Here is an 18,670-nt window from a genome sequence, read left to right as displayed (position 1 = left end):
AGTGTCCCAAACTCACAGGTAACAACCAGCTCTCTCAAAGCTGCTACAAATTGTTCTGTGGATTCGCCATTACGTTGTCCACTTTGGCAGAATTTATATCTTTCAGCAACCACATTTACTCTTGGCACAAAAATGTTCTTTATAGCAGTAACAGCAGTTTCATCCGGTAATGGTTATGTATAGAATATACGCTGTCCCTCTGCTCCCAGGCAGTGAATAAGTAAAGCACACTTTCTAGCAGCAGAAATCTCCCCTTGGTCAGCAGCAATAATGTCATTTTCAATCATACGGATCCAAGCAGAAAAAGGTATGGTAGGCTCACCAGGGTTTGGAAGAAAAGGTACAGGCTGCTGCAGAGGTAGAACAGCCATCCTTGTCGCCATTTGTCATGTTTTGGTAGCCGAGGATAAGTAAAATATAACAGTGCTTTATTGGCAGAGTCATGCAGGCATTACACAACAGTAAGCTTTCACTTTCACTTTAAAGCTGACAGGAAGTATGCACAGTAACTCATGTAGACAGTGACACCTGCAGACCATTTGTATAAACACCACAATCTTGCATTGCCTTTTTAATTGGGGTTTGTGTTATATCAACAATTTTGTGGATGAGCAAGTGTTTAAATCTAATGTTAAAAAACATTTGGATAGTAACAAACTTATTAAACCAGATTTTTGATCTGTCCCTTTGAAATCAGGTCAAATATTTTGATATTGCCAAATAAGGTTACGCGCATGTGGTCAATAACACGAAGAGAAGAAAAAGGGGGTTGAACCCTGTAACTTTCTGGTGTGCTAGTGCCACATACCAATGAAATATACTGGCATATGGGACCACAGGGCAGTCTGTCAGAATTGTCTCACAATAGGCAAAGTTAAAAACTATTTTTACATAAGAATTGGTAGCTATTGCACATCCTGGCATTGTGTTATTACCCTTTGCTGGAAGGTCAGAGATGACTGGATCACTGTGAGATCTCTTCCTGGAAGGCATATTTGTCAAGTCACTTTCTGATGCATCAGTTTGTGCACTGGCTCCGAGTACTGGTTCTACGTCAACATAACTTGTACTTGAAGATTCTGCATTAAATTAAATGTGGAAACAAAACACAGTGGCATATAGGAAAACATACAATGCAAGTATTGCCAATTATTTGAAAAAACAATACATTCTTAAAATAGGATTCTGCTTGTAAGATTGGGATACTATGGGAACCTTTATGTGGTTGACAAAAATTAAAGCAGTGTTTCACCTTTAATGTTATAAAAATGGCTAAAACATTTCAAATGGCCTTTTCATTTATAACGTTTTTGAATTATTTGCTCTTTCTGACTTTCCAGCATTTCAATGAGGTTCATTGACAAAACTCAAATGCTCTGTAAGGCTACAAACTGTCATTGCTTCTTTTTATTACTCCTCTTGCTATTCAGTCCCTCTCTTATCCATATTCTAGTCTCTCCTACAAATCTATGCATGGTTGCTAGAGTAACCTAACCCTAGCAACCAGATGGTCAAATGGACAGCTCCTACATGAAAAGTTAAATAACTAAAAAACACAAATAATAAAAAATGAAAATCAATTGTAAATTGTCTTAGACTATCACTCTCTACATTGTAAAAATGAATTTAAAGGTAAATAACCCCTTGCCATAATTAATGTATGTATAAAGACCCTCAGAACTTGTTTCATACAGAGGCTGTCTGCAGTGTCGGACTGGGACACCAGGGGCCCACCAAAACACCTTAGATCATGGGCCCACCAAAAAATTTTAGATCAGGGGCCGACTCTCAGTACTATTTTCTTCCTCAACTCACTCAACCTCTATTCTTCTAGTCTCTTTTCTTTACATACTATAATCTATTAGTCCATTTATTTAGCCTCTATGTTCTCAAAGAAATAAGGAATGGCCATAAAATAGGCCCAATATTAAGAAGCATGAGGGGCCACTGACACCTGGGACCACCGGGAGTTTTCCTGGTATCCTGGTGGGCCAGTCCAACACTGGCTGTCTGTGCTATACAACACCATAAACAGAGTGGGCTCTAAATTAATCTTAGCGTAACACCACTCCAGCACTGAGAAAGCAGTTTTGGGGTAAGTAAGCCAACCAGTTAGTGAGGCTAAATAAAATACAAATTTGTTAAAATGCACAAACTCTAAATAAGTATCCACCATAAAATGCGTGGCCATATTCCATCTAAAATCCTGATCTTGATTTGCATTTTTAAATTTGAGCATAATCAAATCAATTTATCCACCTTCAGCCACCGTATGACAAGGGCTTGTCTAAGGATCCAGCAAATCCAAATATTGCCAAATTTCAGCAAAGTCCATTACCCAAAAAGTCTTTAAACCAGGACCCAGGTGGAGTTTGACAGGTGGATTAAGGATGTGTCTATCTGTGGCTGTAAAGCGCTAACATATTCCGCATCTCTGTACAATAAAGTAAAATCTCTAATTATGTGCTTTACTAATTACTACAGATAATTTTAAATCCAGCCTTAGTACCTAACTAGTTATCACTACTCCTAATATTATGTCTATTGCTTTGCAATTTCCAGCATGGAACCAGCAGGATGATTTTGGGGACTTGGCATTCCATAACTCTCATTATCCTGGCATGAGTACTTTGTTATTCTGTAGCTTAGAACTTTGATTCTATAAGTTACCTGGGTTGACCTGAGCGCAATTCAGTTCTACTTCTGCAGATGTGCTGACTGCTGCTGTATCTGGGATTTGTACAGCTGTCTCCTGTGCCAGAACAAGAGTAATGGAAGGTAATGAGTCACATAATCACTCTTAATTATACAGCAAAAACATCAAAACAGCCCCTTCATGAAAGTGCTTGGATTCAATTTCCAATCAGTAAACAAACATAAATTGCTTTATTCAATATTGTGCTTTTCCCACAAACACTGGAAAGAATATTGTCCCTTATTATTTGGCTCATTCAGATACAGTTAGGACCATAAATCTTTGGACAGAGACAACTTTTTTCTACTTTTTGGTTCTGTACATTACCACAATGAATTTTAAATGAAACAACTCAGATGCAGTTGAACTGCAGACTTTCAGCTTTAATTCAGTGGGTTGAACAAAAATATTGTGTTAAAAAAGGCTTTAGTTCCTTACATGTTTATGCAATCACTTCATTTTGTAATTGTACAAATTAAAAAACTGAAAATAAAATGTTAATTTCTAATACCTGTACTTGATTGAACCTCCTTTGCTGGCAATGACAGCCTGAAGTCTTGAAGTCATGGACATCACCAGATTCTGGGTTTCCTCCTTTTTAATGCTCTGCCGGGCCTTTACTGCAGCGGCTTTCAGTTGCTGTTTGTGGGGCTTTCTGACCAAAGTTTAGTCTTCTACAAGTGAATTGCATGCTCAATTGGGTTCAGATCAGGTGACTGACTTGGCCATTCAAGAATATTCCACTTTTTTTGCTTTAATAAACTCCTGGGTTGCTTTGGCTGTATGTTTTGGGTCATTGTCCATCTGTATTATGAAACGCCTCCCAATCAATTTGACTGCATTTAGCTGGATTTGAGCAGACAGTGTCTCTGAACACCTCAGAATTAATTTGGCTGCTTCTGTCCTGTGTCACATCATGGATAAACACTAGTGTCCCAGTGCCACTGGCAGCCATGCACGCCCAAGCCATCACACTGCCTCCGCCATGTTTTATAGATGATGTGGTATGCTTTGGCTCATGAGCTGTTCCACACCTTCTCCATACTTTTTTCTTGCCATCATTCTGGTAGAAGTTGATCTTGGTTTCATCTGTCCGAAGAATGTTTTTCTAGAACTGTGCTGGCTTTTTTAGATGTTTTTTTTTAGCAAAGTCTAGCCTTTCTTGATGCTTATGAGTGGCTTGCACCTTGCAGTGCACCCTCTGTATTTACTTTCATGCAGTATTTTCTTAGACTTGGATATCGATACGCCTACCTCCTGGAGAAGTACAGTTGTTAGAGTTGATTGAGAGTTGTTCACCAGTGCTTTCTTTCTTTCTCAGGATGTACCAAACTGTAGATTTTGCCATTCCTAATATTGTAGCAATTTCTCGGGTGGATTTTTTCTGTTTTTGCAGCTTAAGGATGGCTTGTTTCATCTACATGGAGAGCTCCTTTGACCGCATGTTGTCTGTTCGCAGCAATATCTTCCACATACAAGCACCCCCCCCCTCAAATCAACTCCAGGGCTTTTTATCTGCTTAATTGATAATGACATAATGAAGGAATTGCCCACACCTGCCCATGAAATAGCCTTTGAGTCAATTGTCCAATGCTTTTGAGCCCCTGAAATGAAGTGATTGTGTTAAAAAAAAAGGCTTTAGTTCCTCACATTTTTATGCAATCTTTTTGTTCAACCCACTGAATTAAAGCTAAAAGTCTGCAGTTCAACTGCATCTGAGTTGATTATCCCCTATCAAACATATCCGGGGGTTTCATATTAAAATAGCATTTCCAAAAATTGCCTGTTGACAAGGTGTTGAATATCATAGAGATATTACCAGTTTAGAGTTGTGAAAGCCACAGGAGGAGTCTGACACTCCAGTGCACAGAGATCAGTAAAGGAGGTAAGAGGAGTTGGTGATGGCAATAAAATTATGCCTGCTCCCCTGGCTTCATAACTAATCTATTTCACTACTGTAGTAGTAGTGTTTCTAAAGCAAACACATATTTTTAACCCGTTTAGTATACGGGTATGGTAACATGATGATTTAGTCTACAACATTCCTGTGTGCATTTTCTGGCATTTGCACTTAAACCCTCCCATGTTTTGCTGTCCTTAAAGACCCATCCTGCACCTGGGCATGCCCGCCACTGCTCATTCTTTCCTTCTATTGACATGAGTCTATACATTTGATACTTTTTATTGTTCATTTTTAAACTGTTTATTGTTATTTTATTGTGGTTTTATAGTTTTGTGTCATTTTGAGTATTATGGCTAAAGCAATATTCAATACCTCAGATGAACTACTTTGGCTGACCACAGCTTCATACGGTGGAGGTGGCTCCATAGGGCAAAATACTTCAATCCCTTTGAACCTGGATCCATAGATGTGTGGTAAAGGAATAGTCTCATTGCCAATCACCCTGCCAAAGAAAACATTAATCATCATGGAAACTAAGTACATGTATGGTGGCAATCAATAAAAAGAAAATATAATTGGTAGATGTCTACCAAGTTAAAATAAATGGGAAAGGTAAATATCCAGAATTGGGTGTGGTGATCAAGTATCCACCAACCAAGTTCTGCAATGCTAATACTCACTTCACTAAAAAGGCTTGATATGATTCTTGCAGTTAACTGGGGTAAATGTTTCTTAAAATAGTACCTGTCTATAACAGCAATAAATATCATGTAAATGATATCCTTATAGAAGGTACTTTTACTGTATTTGCTTTTCCTTTTGAAAATAAAAAAACCTTGAGTAAAAAATAAATAAATGGTATTTAGTGAAGATATTAGTTATAATCAGTGTCTTGTCTGTAACTTTCATCCTTTTCAACCCTCTCAATCCACAATTTTTCTTTATCTTCTGTTAGGTTGGTGGAAAATTTTAATTTCGATGTTTAACGGAGTTGCTGATTATTCCAGGAGTGCCCATATTTTACTAATGTGCGGTCTACTTTTAGTGACGTTGTCCTATTATAATCTACATCTTTAATACCTGTTAGCATTCTGTTCCATGGAAAATATTACTTAAATACTGATTGATGTATATGCCTAAATTTAACAAACAACTATTTATTGTGTTACCATACCATAATAAATATCTGAACGAAAAGCATGAAACAGGAGGGTGATTTAGTCAAGCTGTTTGTTGACAGCGTCTTGAGATCTACTGATCACCAGCTAAAGGTCTACTGGTAGATCCCAATCTACTTTTTGGGCACCCCTGTCTTATTCCATTTAAATTTGGGACTGGGGAATTTTGAGGAGGCAGTGCCTCTTTGCTCCCCCCATCCCCCCAGTTTCGGTGGTTGAAATGATCTGGCCATGTGACAATAATTTTGCATATTTCTGTGAACCCATAATATACCATTTACTGGGAAATGTATCCAACACACAGACAGGTGTACACATTGTTCTTGTACAACAGATGGGCTACTACAGCTTTGAAATGCTAGAAACATCAAACTACATCAAATAAGAAGCGTATTACTGCTGTTTAATGGCTTTAAGGTCCATTTTTACAATGAAACAGAACCCTAAATGTCTAGGCATCCAGCTAATTAAGACTAATTAAAGGGAAAATGTAAAATTAATGCAAAAATAAATGGGAACAAAAAATGCAGCAAAACTTATCTTATATTTTTGACAAAAATAACAATATGAATGTCACCCAAATGCCTTCCCTTCCTACATTTTGTAGCAGCCTCAACAGACAGCCTTGTTACACAATGTGGAGGATGTGATATCATTTTCGGGACCTCTAATGGTGGTCACATGGGGGTAGGGGTAGTGGGGGATTATACACTTATATACTGCATTAAGTACATAATTTTTATACACTGGTGAAGATCCTTGTGTGGATTGAAACATTGGTAATATGGTAATATTGCTTGCTATATATCTTACGGTCACAGAAATGCATCTGATTGCTAATATGCAAATGTGTGTCAGATGCAGGCCATGCACAAGGAGCTACAATCATTGTCACAAACAGACTCCTGTAGTTGTACTTCCTCACTATACTGATTACAATTACACCCAGTGTCCATGAGGTCTTATGTCTTGGTCATCCTGGTCAATGTTGTGATGAATGCTTGAACGGCAGTTTATTTCCTCTTTTAATTAATAAATATTAATACTATAATTATTCCTTATATACTGTAGCTACAACATGTTACCCAGGTCATATTGTTCATAATTCAAAAAGCTCGCTAGTTGAGCTTACAATCTAAGGATTACAGCCAGGGTGCAATTTTGAGTTTGTGTGTTCTCCCCATTCTTATCTGGGTTTTCTCCAGACACTCCAATTTCCTCCCACTGTCAAAAAACATATAGGTAATGGTGGCAGTAGACGCACAGATAATATTGTACAAAACTTATTTTCGTATGATATTCGGTGCGCTTATGGTGGGAAAAGAGCTGACCGATATCGGCAGAAGACTTGGATATCAGTCAGCTCGTCAATCGAGCTGGACGGAAAAATTGCTTTTCAAGGCACCCAAACATTGGCCATTGTTAGTGCTGAATTGTCAGATACAGGTAGAATTCTATTGTTTCTACCTGTATATCTGACGATTCAGCTCTACACGTGTGTGTTGGAAGGAACGATCTTTCTTGGAAAGATCTTTTCCAAGAAAGATCGGAATTGTTACGTCTATGGCCACCTTAAGTTAACTGACTCCTAATAAAATGAGATACAGGAAAATACGGATCCGCACACACTTTATCATCAAGCAGATGGGGATAACCCCAGGTTTATTGTGCCACCAACAAGATCAACGTTTCGGGGGGGGTTTAACCCACCCTTCATTTAACCCACCCTTCCTGATGAAGGGTGGGTTAAACCCCCCCGAAACGTTGATCTTGTTGGTGGCACAATAAACCTGGGGTTATCCCCATCTGCTTGATGATAAAGTGTGTGCGGATCCGTATTTTCCTGTATCTCTACATAAGGGACCTTGCCTGGTCCACGGAGTACCAGCACCACTGGAAGCAGAGAAGTTAATTAACAGGTGTGCGGTGGTGAGAATTATCGTATACGTCCTAATAAAATGAAACATAGTATGTGTATATATATATATACAGGTTGTGTTGTGAATGTATAATTTCTGTGAAGCTCAGTGGAATAGGTCAGCTACATAAATAAAAGATAATAAAAATGAGGTCCCTATTATATACACACAACTTACTCAATTTATCTACCTGTATGTTTTCTGTGAGACAAAGGAAACTCTACCATGGTCAGAATCAAACTCACGACTCCAGTGCTGGAAAGCAGTTGTATGTTATCTGGAAAGCTCCAAATTAGACTTCATTTTATCCAAATTTTTAAAAATTATTTCCTTTTTCTCTGTAATAATAAAACAGTACATTGTACTTGATCCCAACTAAGATACAATTAATCCTCATTTGAAGCATATTTAATATTTACATGATATTCTAGTAGACTTAAATTACGGAAAGTTCTGTTATCCGGAAAACCCCAGATCCTGAGGATTCTGGATAACAGGTCCCATACCTGTACTAACCACTGAGTCACTGTACCACCTTCCACCAAGCAACCTTGACGCATAAACATTAATTTATTATAAGGACACTCACCATTTTCCTTTAAAAAAATAAAATAATATGTAGTAGAATTATATGAGTAACAGATATTAGTAACTATTTTATACTTCGGTCCAAGTACTTAATGAAATCACATATTATGCTCCACTGGCAGTATTGTCTAGTGAATGCCCTGTTTTCCAGAAATACAGATAGATGTTAAAAACAAAAAATGCAACTTTAATAGGATGATTCATCAGCTTGTGCTACATCCATACAACATTCACTTAGTTATGAACACAGGAGATGAGTCACTGCATTTTAGAGGCAGCGGGTAGTAGGCTGCTGCTCAGAATTCAGTAACCTTAACTACCTACAAAGCCCAAAAGATGCAGTGATTCACTTTATTATAAACACCTCCATCAATGAAAGCTTTGATCCTAAAGATTCATTCATTAAGTCTGTAGGTTTAAAGGGAAACATAAATACAAAGGTTGTTTTTTTTAATGTACTTGCATTTGTAGCACCATAAGGGCTGGGACACACTGGGCGATTTGGGGAGATTTAGTCGCCTGGCGACTAATCGCCGCATCTTTCCACGACCAATCTTCCCCGAATGCCTCCCCTCGCTCTGCGCCTGACTAAAATGAAAAATCGCCTGCGCTAATCACACGCGGCGATTCGTTTTCCGAAGTCGCCCGAAGTTTCCTCGTGAGGCAACTTCGGGCGACTTCGGAAAACGAATCGCCGCGTGTGATTAGCGCAGGCGATTTTTCATTTTAGCCAGGCGCAGAGCGAGGGGAGGCATTCGGGGAGAAATGTTGTGCAATAAATATATTTATGAAAAAAATGAAATTTTTACAACCATACCATTGTTGTCTAGCAATGTATACAAGGGACATTCTTGAGACTATATTGCTGATGGACCAATCTGTACATTGCTACTTATAAGAATAGGAGAGAACGCATGGCCTTGAATAAAATGGCCAACCAATTTCTGGAGAGAGGTTACCATGTGTCTTTAATAAATGAGATTAAACAATGGGCCTTGTCATTGGACAGAAAGGACGTACTGAAGGGTAAAGAGAACCAGAAGGTGTTGTGTAAAAGTAACGAAAATGTGTTGTATTATACCATGACATACGATGCACTTACCCCCTTAAAGGAGAAGGAAAGATAAGGAGGCATTTTATTGCCAATAGATTAGCTGCAATAGTGCAAGCTAGAATGCTATATTTATTCTGTAGAATGCTTTACCATACCTGAGTAAACAGCTCTAGAAACTCTCTGTTTGTTTAGGATAGGAGCTGCAGTATTAACATGGTGTGACATCACTTCCTGCCTGAGTCTCTCCCTGCTCTGGGCTCAGATTACAGTAGAGAAGGGAGGGGGCGGGGGAAGAGGAGCAAACTGAGCATGCTCTTGCCCAGGGCAATGAGGTTTAAGCTGAAGGCAGGAAGTCTGATACAGAAGCCCATGTGTACACAATAGAAGGAAAGAAATGCAGTTTTTCTTTTGACAGGGGACTCAGAGCAGCACTACTTTGGGGTTTTACTGGTATATTTAGATGGACCTTTCTGATAAGGCTTACTTAGTTTTAACCTTTCCTTCTCCTTTAATAAAAGACTCTATTTTACAGCATTGGCCCATTGTGAGCACGGACAGGGAACTAACTGCAGTGAATACAAGCAGAATTTGCTTTGGACACAGACGGAATAAGAACCTTAAAGAACTATTATCGTCAGCTGACCCGGTAAGCAAATATAATAAAACACAGCGAGGGACACAAAAAAATGGGGCATTTAAATGTGGCAATTGTGTAATGTGTAACACACTCATTTCTGGGGAAATTTTTTTTCACCCGTACACTGGTAAAACATATTACATAAAACATAGGCTCACATGTACATCCCAAAATGTGGTTTATATAATTAAGTGCCCATGTGGACTTCTTTATTGTGGGAAGACAAACAGACAATTACGGGAGAGAATCAGTATGCACCGATCCACAATACAGGCGGCTTTGGATCCGAAACCTAGACAGAACACCAAACAGGACATATCCAAGCAACCTGTAGCCCAACATTGGCTACAGGCCAAACATCCGGCTTCATCCTTTAAATGCATGCCTATAGACCATATTCCGGGGGGAACACTGATCGTATGCTTCTCCAAAAGGAAGCATTTTGGGCTTTTGAATTAGACTGTGTGGCCCCCAGGGGTTTAAATGGGGCGCTGCAGCTAAACTGTTTTTTACAGGACAGATGATGCATTTATAAATTGAGTTGTATGACTGATGTATTGATGGATTGATAGGATAGGATTATTGATAGGATTATTATGCTCGTGATACGTATTACCTAAAGTCACTTTCGGACTTTAGGTCCCATACCTGTACCAATCTGTACATTGTAGCAATGTACAGATTGGTCCATCAGCAATATAGTCTCAAGAATGTCCCTTGTATACATTGCTAGACAACAAAGGTATGGTTGTAACAGAAATTTCATCTTTTTATAGACTATATTTATTGCACAATGCACTTTTTCTTAGAAATATGTATCACATGTAATTAGATATATTATTTTAAATTATAAGTGACAATGTATATGAATTTGTGGATTATATATATGTATTGGACTATAACTAATAATGCACATGTCACTTTAATATGGTGATGTCACGGTCTTAATTGATTGGACACCTTTGGCTATTTAATCTTGATGATGTATTGGGTATGGTTGCCTTGAGAATGGTATGGAATGGACTATATATATATGCCTCCAAATAAAAGCATTAATGGGACAGAGTGCAATACTGTATAGCATTGATAAACTTGATTTACTTTAACTTTGAAATGTATCTTCTTGCATAGGGGAGTGTTTTTCTTTGCATAATCATTTTTATTCTTTATTTATATAGTAGCAACATATTCTAAAATGCTTAAGGGCAGAGACACGCGGTCAGATTCGGGGAGATTAGTCGCCGGCAGGATGGCACTCGGATCACTTAGTTTTCCAAAGTTGCCTGTAGTTGAAACTTCGGGCGACTTTGAAAAAACAAAGCACTCCGAGACTCATCCTGTCTGCGATTTACATTCTAGCCGGTGGGAAGGCAGTTTGTGGAGATTAGTCGCCCCGAAGAAGAGGAGATTTGTTGCCGGGCGTCTAAACTCCCGATCTGACCATGTGTCTCTGCCCTTACAGAGATTATATATCATACAATTCAGTCCTTGCCCCAGTGGAGTTCACAATCTATATCCCAATTACAAACACACACACTATGATCAATTTTATCAGAAGCCAATTAATCTGCCTATATGCTACTGTAAGCATGGGAGGACGTGGAGCAGACACGTTGAGAACGCTTTGCAAATATTCCCCAGCTGGTAACTAACCTAAGGACCCCAGCTCTGTGCTGACTATTGTGCCACCAAGCTGCCATTATTTATAAACACATATTTGGGGCAATGTATTATTGATCGCTACAGCAAATATCATTTGCAATTTGTTCACAAAGTGTACAATTTTGCCTTTGTGAACAATTTGCCCTTTTTTTCTGTAATAATAAAACAGTTTGAGTGTTGAGGGTGTATGAGTGTTAAGGGTTATGCTCCTTACCGAACAACTAGATTTTACTACAGGTACAGGATCAGTTATCCAGAAAGCTCAGAATACGTAAAGGCTTTCTCTGTAATAATAAAACAGTACCTTCTACTTGATCCAAACTAAGATATAATTAATCCTTATTAGAACCAAAAACAGTCTATTGTGTTTATGTAATGATTAAATGATTTTCTAGTAGATTTAAGATATGAAGATTACAGAAAGATCTGTTATCTGTTATCCCGAGCATTCTGGATAACAGATCCCATACCTGTACCACAATATACTAGTAATAAAGCCAAGAGAGCCTCTGTAAAAATAATTAAGTCATTTGAGATCAAATATTTCAACTGGAGAACCAGAGAAAGCTGGATTTAACTTGCTAGGGGTTGTAGGTGACACACATGCACAATATTTACTTACAGAAAACATGCAGTGATATAAGTTAAACTAGCTGAAAGTTGTTAACACATTACCCATCAGAACAATATTAGAGGTTTGCTTCTGCAAGACTGTTAAAGAATAGTTCTGTATCCGCATCATAGTGAGTTAATCTTAGATCATGGGTCAGTAATTAAATAGCAGGGTACAGCAAGGACATTTCTGAAAAAACTATTTATACTCTCATTGAGATATAGCTTTTCACAAAGAACACAGTTGCTAACCTTAGCCTGGGAATTAAGGGGAATAAATATACAAGTAAACTTTGGATCATTAAAAGAAAAAAATATTGTAGCATGTTAATATCGACAGATTATTCCTATAACTGTCACAATAATATAGTTATAACTTTGCTATAACATCACTATGCTATTTTCAACAGTTTGATAGCAGTAAAATAATGATTTTTATTTGTCCAGTTCAGTGCATCCAGACATCTGAATTGCCAAACTGAACTATTTGCACACAGCTGTGATACCTCTGATTCATTCGGGGGGTGCAGGAATAAAATGTAGAGAAATAAGATGGAGGTGGTGCAGGAGCAACAAAATCGTCAGGGTCTGGAACACGATCTTGTTCTTCTCCTTCCTCAGCCGATATCTGTGACTCATCCTAGTAAAATACAATGAAATATATCTTAACTTCCTATGAAAATGCTGAAGGCTAGAGTGAAGTCTTCAGAGTATAAAAGACATTGCAGTTTAAATATCAGTTTATATAAGAACTGTGTTCAAAAAGGATTAAATGAAACCTTAACCCCGAATGTAGGCCTCTATAAAAATATATTGTATAAAAGAGCTCATATGTAAAATCCTGCTTCATGTAAATAAACCTTTTTCACAATAATATACTTTATTATAATACTTCATATTAATATACTTTTTTAGTAGTGTGTGCTGCCCCCGGGATCCAAGAATTCACGGTGCACACAAACAAACCAAACAAACCACACATGTTAGGTCACATGAGCCAATTAACAGACCACACTTCTTCCTGTTACAGTTAGAGTTGCAGTATTTCTGGTCAGGTGATCTCTGAGGCAGCACAAAGACCATAACGAAATGGTGGTTCAAGGCAAGAGATGTAAAAGGGAAATATTTACTTAAATATATACACCAGTTTGGTAAGATTGTTTGATATAAACTATCTGTTGATAAAGTATTCATTTTGGTTTTAGCTTTCCTTTAAGGCAAAACAATCATTTTGTCTTTTGAGTGTCCCCTTTCTGTTGATAGTAATAATAATGCAATAAAAGATTTAATGCAAGCCATAGGAAACTGTCATGAACATATACATTTTATCCTCCAAACAGGAAAATGAAGAAATTTCCTTCTTATGCGTCTATACACTCACTTACTGTGCAGGGCCTTGTAGTTGTGAGGAGCTGAAGGTAGCGCAGGGCAGCGGCGACCAGGCACACGGTGGTAGTGAGGGCATTCAGTGCACACAAAGCAAAGAAGACTTTCTAGGGATAGAAAAAAAAATGCTAACACTTCAACTAGTTTGCTATTGGCTAAAACATTGATGGCACTTCCTAACTGGCATAACAGAACCATAAAATAATGCTTCTGAAATGATTGATGATTGAAATTGCAGTTGCTGCTGCAGACTCATGTATATATAATTCTGTTGCACACACAAATGTAACACAACCTCAGAGTAGTTGTTAATTATAGGGTTCCCTTGTGTCTGTGATCCCTTCAGTTCGGTGTGTTTTGGCCGCAGCTCTGTGGTCCAACTGGTTCAGGTTACGTTTCAAGTTAAGATTTTGCTGCAAACTACTGACAGCAGGTTACCAATCTGTTCCTGAGCCTGACTGGGTTTATCAACTCAAATGTTTGATTTAAAAAACCTCATCATAGTGACTTTTCTACTACCTTGAGTAAGAGATGAACAGCATTACAGGACTGAACCGGGAAAAGCTTTAGAAAGTTTTCTTTTTCAAGGCACTTGTTTGCATAGATTTCTTCACAGCACACACAGACTTTGCCTTCAATAATTTCCACCTGTAATTAGAGGAACAAGGCAGCGTGACTTAAATGAACTTGAACTTTTGTATTAATTAAACACAATTATATCACATTTCACTTTACTTACTGTACAGTGTATAGTGTTTAAGTGATTCTGCATACTCCTGTTTAGGCCAGTTAAAGAGATACTGACACCAGAAATGAAATTCTTTTTTAAATCTATCATAATATTGCCTTTGAAAGCTACTGATAACTTTGCCATAAAGTATTTGCACAATGCTTTTACCTTACCTGTCTGATGTTCCTGTATGAGGGGGCTGCCATATTTGTGCAACAGGAGTCATTTAGCATTAGAATTTCTAACTGATAGGCTGAGATGGGACAGTCAGGTTGGCAAAACAGGTTTAGAAACTTCAACTAACAATAACTTATAAAAACAAACCTCTCAACAATCAACATGACCTATAGGTAACTTTTAATGTACATTTATATTTTAAAAAGTTGTTTTTTAAAGTCATTATCACTTTAAGCTAGAGTCCTATGCGGGTCCAGTTTTTGGAACCCGTACCCGACCCGTGCCCGCAACCTGCATTCTTACCCCCTTGGACCCCCGACCCAACTGCAAGTACCTTATCCGCAACCTGGACCCGCTGACCATCAAGAATCAGGAAGTGCTGTCATTGTAAACCGGAAGTGACATCATCAGAAGTAGGCGTGATCAGAAAAAATAAGGAGTAAAACAGGAAGTGCTGTCATTGTAAACCAGAAGTGACATCATTGGAAGTACACGTGATCAGAAAAAAGAAGTATAAATCGCTATTGAGAAGACCCGCGGCCCGACCCGCGACCCGCAGAACCGCGTCTATACCCGCACCCGGAACTTCTACCCGCAGGGTAACGCAGGTTTTTGCAGTTAACCGGCTACAGGACTCTACTTTAAGCTGCTGTTTCAAGAGGCTTGCTTTTAAACATTACACATTAAACATTACACTGGTTCAACAGCATAAACTGTATTTTATATATTTTACATAAACCCTTTTTCCACAGCATCACAAAGCATGTACATGACAGTCTGGTTAACTGCTGGTACAGGTATGGGATCTGTTATCCGGAAAACCGTTATCCAGAAAGCTCAGAATTACGGAAAGGTGATCTCCCATAGACTCCATTATAATCAAAGTATTTCCTTTTTTCATTACTTTAAAACACTTTCATTTTTTGTGTTACTGTTCCTTTAAGCTTTTTGTACCACCGTATTGTTAGAGCAGTTTTAAAAAACCAATGAGCACAGAGAAATGGGTGGGTCAGGATGAAAAAGAAACTATGGGGGCCCTTTTACTAACAATCAAATATTGTTTTTTCCACAAATATCAAAACATTTGTAATCTTCTAAAAAGCTTAAAAAATGGAGATTTACATAGTAACATACTGGTAACATAGTAAGTTAGGTTGAAAAAAGACACACACCCATCAAGTTCAACCTTTTAACTTTTGTAACCTTTTAACTTTTTTAATATGCATCCTCTGTAATAAGTCACAAGGGGTAAGTTTTTGTACTGCATTTGTGTGCAAAAGATGTCACTTTCAGCTCCTCTTGGTATCAGTAAGGCAAGTCAATTGAGTGTGGAGAGTGTTTTTATTAAACATTACCTACGCTATAATAATAATCAGTAAATCAGTAAATACTTTCAGTTTATAAATGTGGCGTATTTTTTTCCCACAACTGCAGTTGCCAAGGTATTAAGTGCAAAGCTATGGTTCTGAGATGTGAACAGTGAAACCAGAAAAGGAACATACAGCTCACTGCACATAAACCATTAGGGGTATGCAAGACCTCAGCAATAAAGAAAGCAGACCCCATGGCTTCTAGGTGGACCACTGTGAATAGGCTGAGTGGGTTCCTGAAACATATGCATATTTGTCCCAGATAGTTCAACTTCCCTGAAGGCTGGAAGGTGCTATAGACATTTTGCTGTGGGGCCCTGTAACTTCTTGTTAGGCCACTGGGTGTGTGTGTTTAATTAAAGCTCTCATAGCTATATCTGGTTGCCTACACATTCCTTACATGCTTGCACTGCCACATCAGAAACCCTTCCACACCATGAGCTGACCTTCTAATTATGTACCGAACAAGATATAAACTAAGCTGCAGAGTCAAGACACAAATTGCAGTAGACAAAATAAACAACAGTATTAAAGTTTTAAAGATCCCTTCAGAGACCAAGGAGCTGTGAGCATTATTGTAGAAATTCTGTACAATCTATTTAAAGTGAAAGATTCTAACCTTGATGCCTTGTATATTTCCTGTACTCACAGTCCAAAAATTTGCCAATATTGTTTGGGGTGGATTAAAAAGATGTATTAGACTTTCATTACTTGCAGCAATTCAGCTTAAACGCAGGAAAATGCAATAAGAGAAATTTAAAAAAGTCAGAACATTTGCATCTAGTGACCTATAACAACCCATCAGCAGGTAGTATTTGCTAGTCACCTGTTTGAAAGCAATCATATGAATGATTTCTATGGGAGAAAGACATAGTACAATTCAGTGACTTTTATTCCATTACCATTTTGATTACAGATGGAAATAATCTTGGGGAAAAAATAAACAGTTACTGGGAAACAGAAGATGAATGTTATCAATGGAACAAAATACAGGAATATCTTATACATACAATTGCCAAATATTTCTCAACCACAACAGAGAGATGAGCATGAAACAAGTCTATAAAATATTAAAAAGCCACATATAAACAATTACATGACTATAAACTTAAAATAGTCCCCAATCCAGGGAATGGTATGATCAGCAAAGCAGAACTTTCACCTGCCATGGTTTACAGCATGTTGGGAAATAGCAACTGCCTAGGCATTGGCTTCTTCTGGTAAATGATAAGTGCTAAGGATATGATTGCAGGAAGCTATTCAGCTCATAGCTCAGTCATTCTAAAAATATAAAACAATGCGTGATTCAACTGATGCCTACGCCTTTTTCATCTGTGGTATCATGGGGAGAAGTTACAGATTTACAGTGACAGAACATTGCAGTTATTCATTACTATAGACGTCTCTGCAAGATTTATAGAGTGCAATGGTTCACTTACCAGCTGACAGCTGGGAACACTGGATACAAATTGAGCCCCTTGGCATCCCAAGATAAATCCAGCCAGGTTCAGCAGGACACAGACCACCGATAACATGACAAATAGGTTTACCTAGTAAACACACAGATACATTATCTGTACCCAACCAATCTTACAGTATTTACACAGAACAAAAGAGACAGCTGTAATGCTATCAGACATTTACTGAGCAAGCAGACAGTCTGAAAAGCACACATTTCAGTTTAAGAAAATCTTTTAAAGGATTGAAATTTTGATTTCTTCTAGTAAATAGTCAGTAAAATATTTTAACGTAGGCTGCTTTGTGACTATACTTTTCTTTAGAAATTGGCAGCAATTCCAATGGACTTCCTGGCAATCATGGGGAACTTTTTTTTTCTTATTTATTTATGTCCTTCACCATCAGCCGCAGCATCCAGATTTTCAGTAAAGAAGTTGTGTCTTTGGTGGGCTTATTTTGTTTTTAACTTAGTTCTAAGGGTAAGGGCACATGGGGAGATTTGGGGAGATGTCGCCCAGCGACTAATCGCCTCTTCTTCTGGGCGACAATCTCCCCGATCTGCCTTCCCCTACCTTCCCGTCGGCTATAATGAGAAATCACCAGCGGGATGGCACTTGCTGCGCTTCGTTTTCCGAAGTCATCCAAAGTTGTCTCACGAGGAAACTTCGGGCAACTTCGGAAAACGCCGTAAGTGCCATACTGCTGCCGATTTTTCATTATAGCCAGCGGAAAGTTAGGGGAAGGCAGTTCGGGGAAATTGTCACCCCGAAGAAGAGGCAATGAGTCGCTGGGGCGACTAATCTCCCCATGTGCCCTTACCCTAAAGCTTACAGCTCTCCAAGTCAAATCTAGAAGACCAATTTGATGTAAAGTTGGGTTGTCATATGGATTAAAGACAATTAATCTGCCATCTGAGAGGAATTCACAAAAGTGGAGTTAGCCCAAAATCTGAGTTAAAGTTTAGCAAAATTATTGTTTATGTCCAAAAATCCCCATCACATGCTAAATTATCTTAGTTCTCTAAAAATGGCCATCACCAAAGCCAGTGATGCATTGATAGTCATAAGTTGCTTTGACAATTTGTGTGATTCTTAAATTGAACTCTTAAAACCTCAGCAATATAACAGCAAAGCTGTTGTAAACCAGAATGATTGGCAGAGAGATGTTTCTATATATCTGAGTGTAGCAGTGACCATATAATGCACCCTGAAAAAAGATCTACTACTAAGGTTAAAAGGTTGAGTAATGTGAGACAGTTGTTCCGGTTCTAATAGTATCTTATATTAGAATCATTACCATAC

The 18,670-nt window shown here is 38.2% G+C and overlaps 1 protein-coding gene across 3 annotated transcripts in view; it reads right to left on the bottom strand.

The window, feature by feature from the left end:
- Positions 1–18,670, bottom strand: part of fam189a2.S (family with sequence similarity 189 member A2 S homeolog) — a 47,581-nt gene that overhangs the window by 6,379 nt on the left and 22,532 nt on the right. Inside the window, exons 3-10 of one of the 3 annotated variants that reach the window (XM_018243836.2) lie at positions 17,351–17,461; positions 14,876–14,920; positions 14,154–14,282; positions 13,634–13,741; positions 12,755–12,888; positions 4,971–5,100; positions 2,671–2,752; positions 936–1,079 (exon numbers count right to left, since the gene is read on the bottom strand). In XM_018243836.2, the coding sequence (XP_018099325.1) occupies positions 936–1,079; positions 2,671–2,752; positions 4,971–5,100; positions 12,755–12,888; positions 13,634–13,741; positions 14,154–14,282; positions 14,876–14,920; positions 17,351–17,461 (883 nt within the window). The remainder of the gene's footprint in view (positions 1–935; positions 1,080–2,670; positions 2,753–4,970; positions 5,101–12,754; positions 12,889–13,633; positions 13,742–14,153; positions 14,283–14,875; positions 14,921–17,350; positions 17,462–18,670) is intronic. The other 2 variants (XM_018243837.2, XM_018243838.2) reach the window with 2 other exon arrangements.

The sequence above is a fragment of the Xenopus laevis genome, chromosome 1S, assembly GCF_017654675.1.
Source record: "Xenopus laevis strain J_2021 chromosome 1S, Xenopus_laevis_v10.1, whole genome shotgun sequence".
In the NCBI taxonomy this organism is placed as follows: domain Eukaryota; kingdom Metazoa; phylum Chordata; class Amphibia; order Anura; family Pipidae; genus Xenopus; species Xenopus laevis.
Note: the sequence above shows the minus strand (reverse complement) of the source record. Positions and strands in the feature narration are given on the sequence as shown.